We start from the raw sequence: 12,416 nt of genomic DNA, 5'->3' as shown, positions 1-12,416 counted from the left end.
GTGTTTCTTGTTAAGCTTTGTGCCAGCTTCAAGATTGAGATAGATGGACTTTATCATGTTAGGGAAGTAGCTTGGTACTTATTTTATTGAATGTTGTATCAATGGCTTATCAGCATCTACTGATGATCATTTGATTTTTTTCCCCTTAGATATCTTAATATAATTAACTTGATTTTTGTCTCGCCATGTACTTAGTAAGACCTAGTTTGTGGCAACCTCATAACTTTTTGGTTTCTGAATGTGGGCTTTGCTTTAAGTTGAATTTATGTTTATGCTTTATGTTCATTTTTATAGACATATAGAAAAATAACATTTCTTTAAATGACACACAGGTGATGCAGGAGAAAGAGGGGATCGTGGCCCCCCAGGAAGAGGTCCCAAAGGTTTGCCAGGAGCTCCTGGTCTCCCAGGTAAGGATGAAGGCAGGGTGAGGTGGGAAGTGGTATCGAGCAGGCGGTCTGAACTGGATCACACTGTAAAGTATGGCTCTTTGATTACCTCTGCTTATCATGTGATGATAATGACCGGCATCGATTTTTGAAGACCACCTTTAATGAAGAGTTAAATAGTCTGTAAATCATGTCTGTATTCTTTGAGAGAAGAATACATGTCTTGAAATGTTACTTTCTTAAATAAATACTTTAAACATTGCCGTGGAGGTCCAGCCACAATGCACTTGTTTTAAAACTCTGGATGAATGGGGCCCTGTCCATTTCTAGTCCAGTGGTAGTTTCCTCTTTTTTTTTTTTTTTAAACTAAAACGTCAGAGCAACAGGAAGATGAATCCAAGTTTTTGGCTATTCATGTTGCACAGGGAATAACTGAAATTTTATTCTGAAAGCTTCTCCTTCAAACACTCAGACCCTCCAGAAACCCATATCCCAAAATAAATAAACCTGCACATTCCTACTTGCAAAAGTCACTCCAAGAATGTAGCCCAGCTGGGTAGACTGAGGTGACAGTCGTGTCTGTGTGAGAGTGGGCACTCTCACTGGGTGTCTGCTCTCGTTACATACCGGCTACTCTGTGGCCGAGGTCCAGGCTGCCCCACGTGAATCCGCAGGATGCGACTGCCAAGTCCAAGCGCAGAAGCGGCCTCCTGGGGGCTGAAATCCAGTTCAGGTGAAGAGCGTGACTAGCCTGAGCCTCCAGTAAACGTTCTGTGCGCTTCAGGGCCAGGGCTCAGGAAGGCCCCCTGAAGCCCCTGAGGAAACCGGTCAGGGGAGGGGACTTGTGCAGAAGGAGGGTGGCCCACACTCCCGCCGTGGATCTGAAAAACTTGGTTGAGGGAAATCAAGCAAAGAAATGATCGTTTTCTAATTCTGCCAGAGACTTACATAGTCAATCATGGCTATAATTGCAGCCCCCAAACATCATTGCTTTCTAATTATCCATTTCATTACTCCTGGTGATCACTTTCTCATTTAAAAGAATTTTCAAAAGTACAAGTGCATTTGGAGATAGCTCAAACGCTGCCTTTCTAAAATGGTAATTGGTGGGCCTGTCAAGATGTTTTCACAAGTTGATGAATTTTTGTGATTGGAAAAGGAAGCCTTTGTGATCAGAAAAGGAAAGAAAATCTGGCTGGAGTTGAATGGGACCCAGGGAAGATTTTAATAAACAGTAGTCTGGATTCATTGATGGACGTCTAGCAGAAAGAAAAGGAAAACAGACTTTACTGACGGCTCGTCTCTCTTATCCGCGGTAGGAATAGAGTGTTTGAAGGCTAATAAAATAACATCATTACAATTTACCTAATTATCTATGTATTTGAAGGAGATTCTGACAATTTCTCCTTCTCCCATTTTGTTGACAAATTACAGTTCCTGGATCAGCAGCTTATACTACTGGCACAATTTACCAAAAATACATTATCATATCTGGTGACTTCTGCTTTCAAAAAAATCTGTTGATAAATCCCATTTTGCATTTAAAAATAGGAAGGTAGAGACCAGCTTGTATTTGTGCAGTTTGCTTGGTGCCCCAGGACCCTTGCTTGGCCTAGAAGGGGGTCCCTGGGTTTGCTTTCTAGGACACCAGCCATCCGTGTGTGGGCAAGTGGTCAGGTAGGGTAAGTCATCCCCGGCAGCTCTACGTGACCCTCAGCTGGTCTTCCTTGTGAAAATGACTACATGTTGGTCTTGGAGTTAAGGCTTAAATCTGATTTGTTAAAGTGAAGTTTGTCCAGGGCTCAGAAGCCTGCTTTTCTCTGTTTCCTTGCTGCATTTTTCCAGCCCTCGCCGCTCCCTTGCTGGTTCTACCCATCTGTGGTTTTCTGTGCTTTAGGTACATTTTCGTTGAGGGGATATTTGACATTACTTAGGGTGAAGTCAGTGGAGAAGGCAATGGCAACCTGCTCCAGTACTCTTGCCTGGAAAATCCCATGGATGGAGGAGCCTGGTAGGCTGCAGTCCATGGGGTCGCTAAGAGTCGGGCACGACTGAGCAACTTTACTTTCACTTTTCACTTTCATGCATTGGAGAGGGAAATGGCAACCCACTCCGGTGTTCTTGCCTGGAGAATCCCGGGGACATCTATGGGGTCGCACAGAGTCGGATGCTACTGGAGCGACTTAGCAGCAGCAGCAGCAGCAGGGTGAAGTCAGTTACAGGTTAGTTTTTAAAGAATCGAGGCTCACTTTCTGGAGCACGCAGTTGAATCTGTGTCTACCATCCGCTTTGAGGCACCAGCTGGATCGTTGGTTTCGGGTTGGCTCATATCCCTGTGTTTCTGCCTAAACATACTCAGGGAACAGTTTCCCAAATCCATCAGGTCCCTGAACAAGAGATTTTGGGGCCATTATGCCTCTAAATCGAGTCCTCTGAGAGTGGGCCCTTGGGAGTGTGGGCTCTGTAATTCAGATATCTAGCTTTACACCTTGACCGTCACTTCCGAGCTTTATGGCATTGGGCTAGTTCCTGACTGGCTCCGTGCCTCGGTGTCCCCACTTACAGAAGAGAGATAGTAGTCAATAATCCCATCTCCCAGAGAGTCTAATTCTGAGAATTAAAGAACAATCAATCCATGAAAGGAGCCTAGGACAGTTTCTGGCTATAGTGGATGCTCCAGAAATGCCAGTTATTAGAACTATTATTAATGTAACAAACGCACTGTTGCATTTTGAGGTGACTGAAGTGCAGAGCTGGATCCTGGCTCAGCCTTTGTGGATTTTTCTTGACCTTCTGTCAGTCAGCACTGCCCCTAACACCTCAGACCCTCCGTCCGCTGAATTGCTGTGACTCCAGACCACAAGTGCAAAGCGCTGGTCCCAGGAAATCACGTCGCTAAGTAGCTGGGCTGCTTTAAATATCCTTGGGAGAGCTTGGAGTGTGGGTAGGAACGTGATTTCTGGTCTCTCACAATCCTGACGGTGGGTGGACTTCAGGACCCTTCACCAGCGCTGTGTTCAGGGACTTGTCTGGAGCCTCGTAGATAACACACGTCTTAAGTAAAGGAGGGAACTGGCAGAATAGGATATTCTGCGACCTGTTGTTGAATCTGGGACTCGGGTCCTTCTAAATGGAAAGAAGTTCGTTTGGTCATTCTTCTTGGCCTTCCCTGGCGGCTCAGATGGTAAAGCATCTGCCTGCAATGTGGGAGACCTGGGTTCGATCCCTGGGTCAGGAAGATCCCCTGGAGAAGGAAATGGCAACCCACTCCAGTACACTTGCCTGGAAAATCCCGTGGATGGAGGAGCCTGGTAGGCTGCAATCCATGCAGTTGCAAAGAGCCGGACACGACTGAGTGACTTCACTTTCACTTTCACTTTCTTGGTGCTAACATAGCTGATGTATTGGAATAAGTGCAATACCTTCATTATCGGTCAGTTGTCAGAATGGCTCTGCTCTTTCTGGACTGTTTTTGCCCGCTGTCTGCCCTCCTTCCCTCAGCATGTTCACTGTGAAGTACTGCGTGCCCCTTGGGGGTGTGATGGTCCATCGTCTGATACAGACCTTGGGTTCTTATCATGACAGTTGCAGGGACTGTCGTTTTGGCTGTAGTTCCCTGTCGTCTAAACGTGGACACAGATCATCGAGTTTGAGTCTCACAGCCAGAGGTGGGCAGGGCAGGTGTGTAAGAGGGGCGGGCTGTGGAGCTGGGCTTTCCGTGCATGGACAGACCCTCCTCACTTAGGAGGATCTGTGGATGTGTTAATACCTGGAAAGCACTTAGCATAGCACCTGGCTTACGGCAACTATTCTGCACCGTTAGTTCTTATTATTCCTCCTTTTATGTTTGAGGAAATACAGACTCATGAAGGTCACGGGCCTTGACAAAGATCTCTTGGGTAGTAAGTGACAAGGCCAACATTCACGTGTCCAGGTTCTTGCTGTGATGTGCTGTGATGTTCTCGAGTAACGTGCGGACGGTCCAGGTGTGTGCTGAGTCTGTCTCGCCATTCTGGCCCCTGACTCTGGCACATTTCTTTTTCTGCCCCTGTCCCAGAGCTGTGGGGACCACACTGAGCAAGGCCTCTGGGACCTTAGACCCTGCCCCCTGCCCTCACCTCTCCTGTGTCTGTCTCTTAACAGAGACCTTTGGGGAGTGTCTCTCCACCAGTAACTCTTCGCCTGTTGCCACTGAACTTGTTCACTGGGGACCAGTTGCTTCCCACTCTGGGGATTTGAAGAAAAGATATTTAAGAGTGGGCCCTGACTTCTTTGTGTATCTAAATGTGCTGGGAGAACGAGGACCTTAATTGATGGTTGTGTGTGAACATGAACCCAGATGTTAGACTGACTCGCACTTATTGCACCAGGTTTCTTGTTCAAGGTTTGCAGATAGATGAGCTTTGCCTGTGGATCCTGAGTGAAGAAGTTCCCAGGCAGAAAGGGCACACTCGCTTTAAGCTTAAGTCTGTGTGTGTGCTTTCTAAGTCGCTTCAGTCATATCCGACTCTATGCGACCCCATGGACTGTAGCCCACCAGGCTCCTCTGTCCATGGGATTCTCCAGGCAAGAATACTGGAGTGGGTTGCCATGATCTTCCTGACCCAGTGATTGAACCCAAGCCCTTTACATCTCCTGCGTTGGCAGGCAGGTTCTTTACCACCAGTGGCACCTGGGAAGCCCGGGCTTGAGTCTGGCATAGTAATTTACCCCTGTTCTGCGGCTGTCCTGTCTCCACTCTTTTATTGGGGTGTGGGGATCTTACGTAAACAAACCACTTTATACACTAATTCCTGAAACATATGTGCTTTGTCAAGCACTCAGAACAAGGTGAGAAATGTAAGAAATTCCCTATTGAATGCTGGAAATGATTTCCATGTTTTGTTTTGTTTTTAAAGCCTGTGTCTTAGTCCCTTTTATTGCACTGCAGGTGTTGTTAGGGCCGAGAGGCTGGGCCTCTGTGTGTGTGTGTGTAACACGACTGCCCTCTAGTGTTAATACAGAGAATTACACAGACATTCATTTTTTAAAAATCATGAAAGGTTTGGCAGTAACATTTTATAGGTCCTTGAAATTTCAGAAAACTCTAATTATTAGGCTGCTAGTGTAGCTCAGACACCCACGAGGGAGGCAAAGCAGAGTGAGAGCAATTTCAATTCGTGCTTTCTCTTCCCCGTAAGAGTTGAAAAGAGGTTTCTGCCGTACAACTATATATATACACACACACACACACACACACACACACGTTGCATATGTAAGCATATGTATGCACATGTGCATAGGTATACACATACCCTCTCCCTCGTGAACCTCCCTCCCGCTCCTCCTCCTGTTCTCCTCCAGGCCATCACGGGGCAGCCAGCCGAGCTCCGTGTGCTATGCAGCAGCTCCTGCTGGCTGGCTGTTTAGCGCGGTCACGTTTGTGTCGATGCCGCTCTCTTCCTTTCCTGCCCTCTCCTCCCCCTGCTGCAGGACCACGCTTTTTGAGCCCTGAGGGCCAGATGGCTTCTGCTGCAGCCCGGACCTGTGCTTTGTAGTGCCGAGCTGCCAGGGCAATGTGCAAACAGCGGACGCGCTGTGTCCTGATGACACTGTTCACAACCCCAGCATTGGCTCATGGGCTGCCGTTTGTCCAGCCTGACCACTTAAAGGCATTTATATCTGGCCTCTCTTTGTAAGCCTTAAAAGACCAACTCAACCTTTAACTGTCTCCGTGCCAGGAAATCTGAACAGGCTCTGCTTAAAGGCAGGGTCTGCTAAAGCCTTGTCAACAGAGGCTGTGGGTTAGGGGTAGACTTTGTCTTGAGAGGGAAACACAGAATTGCCTGCTTCATCACTTGTTGTAGTCAAATGAAGGCTTATGAGATAAATGAAGGGAAATTACTTATATCTGCTTGTCTACAGTCTTGAGATGTATAAAGCTTTGCTACATTTTGTCCTGTAATGTGGCTATTTGTGGACCTAATAGTAAGTACAATGGGAAGAATGTTATGTGTAAAGCAGTGTCTCTAATGTAGTTTCCTTCTAAAAGTATGTGGGCTGTGTAATAAGGCAGCTAAAAAAGACCAGATCACTGCAACAAGACCAACAGAAGGCAAATGGGATAAATAAGGTTTCTCTGGGCTCCAAAATCACTGCAGATGGTGACTGCAGCCATGAAATTAAAAGACTCTTACTCCTTGGAAGGAAAGTTATGACCAACCTAGACAGCATATTAAAAAGCAGAGACATTACTTTGCCAACAAAGGTCTATCTAGTCAAGGCTATGGTTTTTCCAGTGGTCATGTATGGATGTGAGAGTTGGGCTATAAAGAAAGCTGAGTGCCGAAGAATTGATGCTTTTGAACTGTGGTGTTGGAGAAGACTCTTGAGAGTCCCTTGGACTGCAAAGAGATCCAATCAGTCCTTCCTAAAGGAGATCAGTCCTGGGTGTTCATTGGAAGGACTGATGTTGAAGCTGAAATTCCAATACTTTGGCAACCACCTGATGTGAAGAGCTGACTCATTGGAAAAGACCCTGATGCTGGGAAAGATTGAGGACAGGAGAAGGGGACGACAGAGGATGAGATGGTTGGATGGCATCACCAACTCAATGGACATGGGTTTGGGTGGACTCCGGGAGTTGGTGATGGACAGGGAGGCCTGGCATGCTGCAGTTCATGGGGTCGCCAGGAGTCGGACACGACTGAGCGACTGAACTGAACTGAAAATAGGGACAGAAAACTAAAAACTGCCAAGAAACAGGGAAAGGAACTAAATCTAAGTGAATATAGTTGAACATATAGATTTTGTTTTCACCTTTTGGCTTAATAGCCAGGTTAAGACTGTGGACACGAGGAGAAATGAAAGTGTTAGTCTCTCAGTTGTGTCCGACTCTCTGTGACCCCATGCAACCCACCAGGCTCCTCTGTCCCTGGGATTCTCCAGCCATGGCAGGTTGCCATGCCCTTCACCAGGGGATCTTCCTGACGCAGGGATCGGACCTGCGTCTCCTGCGTATAGGTAAAGTCTTTACCATTTGAACCACCAGGGAAGCCCGGACCCAAAGGAGGATCTCTGTAAACACTGTGTTATCCTGGCACAAAGGATTCTTTTTACATGCCTCTGGTATCACCACCTTTGCAGGCATCGTGTGACAGCATGCTGGTGCAATGGAGAGAATGTTCGCAGAAATGTGTCTCTTTGTTATGGGGCCTGTGACTCCACGCCTCACTGGTTTAGGGAGGAACCAAACAATCTTTGGACTTGACAAAAGAAAGAAACCCCCACAAGAGCTTAGGGCATTGTGTCGTTCCTGTTGGGGTATAGCTCTGATGAGAAGGATTTCAGGGAGCTTTGTGGGGTGCATTGCACAGTATTCTAAGAGACACGAAGCAATAATTTTCTAATAGTCATTCATCAGGTGCATTCAGGCAGAGAATATAGTTCTAAGGCAGGCATCATCCATCTTGTGGATGAGGAGACAGGGAGATGAGTGACTCATATGGCAGAGCTAGGCCTTCCAGCCACCTGTCTGCATCTTCCAACCACCCAGGGGCACGTCTCCCTGCCTGGAACTTGATCACCCTCTAGAAATAAGGGTGGCTGCTACAGGAGTGTGGTCTGAAGAAATACAGCGTGAGCCGCAAACGCGAGTTGGTGTGTATGATTTTAAATCTGCTAGTAGCCAAGTTAAAAAAGTCAGAATCAGGTGAAATTCATTTTAATGATTAATATACATATGATGATGGAATAACTGTTTAACCCACTGGGTCCAATATGATTTCATTATGTAATAAGTACAAACTGTATCGATGAATTATTAAGAGATTGAGGTCCAGGTGTGTTTGGCATCTGAGTCGGCTTGTTCCTGGGCTCAGCAGACGTCTGTGTGGAGAGGCTGCTGTATCTGGCAGATGGGAGAGGGGATGAGAGATTCTGGGGTCTCCTAACACTTTTAATTTTCCAGTGACTCAACTGCCATGAAGGGATCCTGTCCCACCATCCGGATCTGGTTTGGCCATCCCGTCGTTTCTACGAGCGTCTCTCCAGGCCCTCTGCAGACGCTGCCGGGCTGGGGAGGGGCCCCGTGCCTTCTGCGTCTGCGGGTGTCCTGCTTACAAGCACGCCCTCTGTGTGTTTCAGGTGACCCGGGTCCTGCCAGCTACGGGAGGAACGGCCGAGACGGCGAGCGAGGGCCCCCTGGGGCGGCGGGCATCCCTGGTGTGCCCGGCCCCCCAGGTCCTCCGGGCCCCCCTGGTTTCTGCGAGCCAGCGTCCTGCACCATGCAGGCCGGTCAGCGGGCATTCAACACCAAAGGTCCCAGTCAGTGAGGGGCTTGGTGCCACGCGGCTGTCGGTGGAAACCACGCCTGAAGAAGGCGCCTGGGGGAGAGACGGCCCCTTCAGTGGTACCCTAGAAGTCCCATCTAAGCATCAGGTTTAGGACAATGGTGCTATTCAGCAAATCCTCTCTCCTTTCTCTTTGAGGGGAGCCACAGAGCAATGGATCAGACAGACAGACAGACAACACCCCTCCCTTTGAGTGAATCGGCAGTCCCGTCCCCAGGCTCTTGAACTCGCGTGTGCTATCCGTGTCTGGTATGCAACGGCCGCTGTGCCAATAGACAGAGGCCGCGGTTTGGTTTACCTCAGTTGCAGCAGTTCTTCCATATTGTAGTGAGCATGTGTCCTGAGACGCTCGTTCCAGCTCTGCAGGGATTTACCAGACTAGCTAAGAAGCGGCCCCATTCCTGTCAACAGAATTGGTGCTTAAGATTCCCATCACTGCGCTCCTGGGGACTCTGCAGTTGCTGTGCCACTTGAGGTGGTTTCCTTACACCCGTGGGGTTCTCAGCGTCAGCTTGCCTTTCTGCTGAACTGTACTGTATCCAAACCCATTTGTATTTTGGGCTCGTCCATGTGAAAGCAAAGAAAGAATCTTAATACCCCACCGTTCAGTAGTTTTATTGATGAGATTATTTATTTTCAAGGTTTGAGGTCACGTCTCTGGTTGTACCAAAGAAGCAATAAATATGGTTTCTTACTTTCTTGCATGTTTTTTTTTATAGCTGTGTTCAATGAAAAGGAGTCACTTACAGTTGTTCAGATATGTAAAGCTTTTTCTGCAGGCCTGTGTTTATAATGTTAGTGCTTTGTTCTGCAGAGAAATTAAAAAGCCCTTACTGCTCCCCAGAGGGTGTGGCCTTGTGACAGAGTTCTTTGTGTGTTTGTGTATGGTGGGGGTGGAGCGTGGCGGGTTGGGGGAGGTGGTAGGGGAGGTTTCATGGACCTTTTAGAAATAAAATGAGAGTTCTGAACCCATCTTCCAGAAAAATGTACGCATGCACTTGCACAAATCTGCTTGCATGCCACGGCATATTGCATGGGCCCCCCAAGTCTAGCCTTGCTCGGGTTTTGGGGGAGAAACTGCTGCCTTCATTTCAGTGCTGTCCTGTTTAGAACTTCACTGCACAAATGATTTATGTTGTACTCAATTTTTTCTTATAAACTGCATAAAGGCAGCTCAGCTAAAGCACTGTATTCTTACAATAAGATAGGTACTGCCTGGCCCCTCCAGCACTCCATTTACATAATCACACTGGCCTGCTGTTAACAACATCTGTGTAAACTATCGACCAGCCTTAACATAGTTTGTGTCACAGGGCGTATGATTACCTGCCCAGGCCAAGCACAGTGCGCCGGTCAGGATCTTCTCCGTTTATGGAACTATGTTCTCTGAAGTCAAGGGGAGTGAGCCCTGATAGGTGTGATGCCTCACCTCACTGATGAAGCATTTCTTCCCTCAGCTGGACTCTCAGCATTTTAAAATCTTAGCCCCATTCACTTGGTTAAATCAATCAACATGTAACATGTATTTGGGTTTCTTTAAAGCCACTCACAGCCTCGAGTCCCGTGCTCCTGGTGTGGACTGTGTGTAAGGGGAACAATTCCAGCTTGGCTGTGTAGGTCAGTGCCATCTACATGCCAGGGAGGACGGTCCTCCTCCTCATGGAAGAGATGATCTTTGCAGACGAGACATTAGTCATCTCCACACAGATGGCGAACCTTTTCAGGTGCTGTGACATATAATCCAAAAAGTGCAAAGAAATCGCCTTTATTTTCACCAAGATGGTTTTATTTTAACTGGAGTGACACAGTCAGACACAACAAAAGAAAAATTAGATGAATAAATACATTTCTCAGTTCCGATAAATAGGTTTATCAGATTCATAAGAAAATTAAAAAAAATAAAATTTCAAGGAAAAGTTGTCAACTGTTCTACAAACTTGATATACAAAAGGCTGTACAGCAAGCTCCATAGACACAGCAAACTGGAAACCACCACTTACAAAGCGATTGTGCGAAATGAGCACATCCCCAGTGGTGGGAGTAACCCATCGTAAATCCAGTTCAGAAACAGCTTACAGAAGCAGTGTAGACTCGATGGAGAAATTGCAAAGAAAACATCTCACTGATCCTCTCCATGAAAGAATGTTGATAAATCCTGAATTAGACCAAATCTCTCTCTTCAGCAAAACAGAAATCCTCCAGACCTCAGGGAAGTTGGAAGGTGTCTGAGTTGCTGAGAAAAGTGTGGGGTAATTACAGGTGGTTAGAAACGTGCATGTTACTTACTCAAGGGCTGATGATCTAATTCTAAGCCAGTGGCGTCTGTGACACTGTGACCTGATTTCCATCCCACAGATCTGACAGGTTGGGTAAGCACTGTGGAAATCACTTCCCGGTGACTGAGTACATAAATTCCCCAGCACAGTCTGGGATCATTGACTTTGTCTAGCAGAAGGGGATGAATGAGTAGTCGTATCAGTTTCTTGATTGATTTTATTATTTATGAACACACTATTTCAAGCTAACTACATGAATATTGCTATCCTTAAACATCATAAGTAAAATCTGATTTACTTGCAACCTGAAATAAGCTTAATGTAAATCCCTGCTTTAGAAGATAAATCTCTGTATTCTTTATTTTTTTGGCTGTTAGAGCTTATCTGATAATTAACTAATACAGGGGGAAGATCACTAGGAATACACACAGTCACACTAAATATCAAGAAAGTGGTTTTTAAACATTTTCTGGGAGCCCTGGCAAAAGGTGTGAAAAACCAATATTAAGAAAAGCACTAGCCAACAAGTAATCCTGCTGTTTACAAACAGGGAATGGATGTAAATTATTTAAAATATCTTTTTAGAAAAAGAACGTTTGTTTTCAATAAATATAGGTCAAGTCTCTCTCTCTCTCTTTTTTTTTTTCTAGAGTAAAATTGATACTTTTCAGCTATGTACTGACTCTTTGTTAGTGAGTTTGATCCGGGACATGGCAGTATTAATTCATATGGCTCAGTGAATATTAAATCCGAATTGGTTTACCATAAGAACATATGACTATAGATACACATGCCCAAATGCTCTTTAAAGCACTAACTAGAGGAAGTATAATGCATCAATTGGTCATACAGTTTAATGTATCTGGTTATCAGGAAGAGGATGCTGACTGATCCTATTTTTGATCTTAATAAATGGGAATCCATGCTAACTTCCCCCATAACAGACCCTTCACATCTCGCTCTTGAGGCCAGATTTTCTAAGAATACCCACAAAGAAAGCGAATGATGGGAACTGACTCCAGGAAACTTTCTTTTAAGGTTTGTCTGAATTTGTTTCTGGCCTCCACGTTGAAGATTTTTGTGTGAAAAGACTTCAGACTATCCTGTAGAGAGCACATGGCTGCTTTACTCTTCATGATGGACCTGAGGGTGAGGATTGTTAAGAACTCTGTAAATCATTTCCCAGTCTAAGCAGGAATCTAAATCCACTGGCAGGTTTTGATGGGATTCATTTCTGTTAAAGAGACATGCTGTGTATTTAACCTAATGGCCCATCTCTCAGGATGGAAGAGCTTATGTTTCTGAGAAAAGTTAACTCTGACATTTCTCATCTTGCTCAAGCCCACATGATTTAGTGAGGAAATCACCATGTGTGACCAAAGTCACAAAGGCCTGGATATTCTCTGGTTTCTGCTTTTAAT

At 46.0% G+C, this 12,416-nt stretch overlaps 1 protein-coding gene across 1 annotated transcript in view; it reads left to right on the top strand.

The window, feature by feature from the left end:
- Nucleotides 1-9,423, top strand: part of COL9A1 (collagen type IX alpha 1 chain) — an 88,517-nt gene extending 79,094 nt beyond the window's left edge. The window contains 2 exon segments of the mRNA XM_018058815.1: nucleotides 333-410; nucleotides 8,514-9,423. Of these exon segments, the coding sequence (XP_017914304.1) occupies nucleotides 333-410; nucleotides 8,514-8,701 (266 nt within the window). The 3' untranslated portion in view covers nucleotides 8,702-9,423.

Source organism: Capra hircus, chromosome 14, assembly GCF_001704415.2.
Source record: "Capra hircus breed San Clemente chromosome 14, ASM170441v1, whole genome shotgun sequence".
NCBI classification, from domain to species: Eukaryota; Metazoa; Chordata; class Mammalia; order Artiodactyla; family Bovidae; genus Capra; species Capra hircus.
The sequence above is the reverse complement of the archived record's forward strand: the minus strand, read 5'-3'. Positions and strand labels throughout refer to the sequence as shown.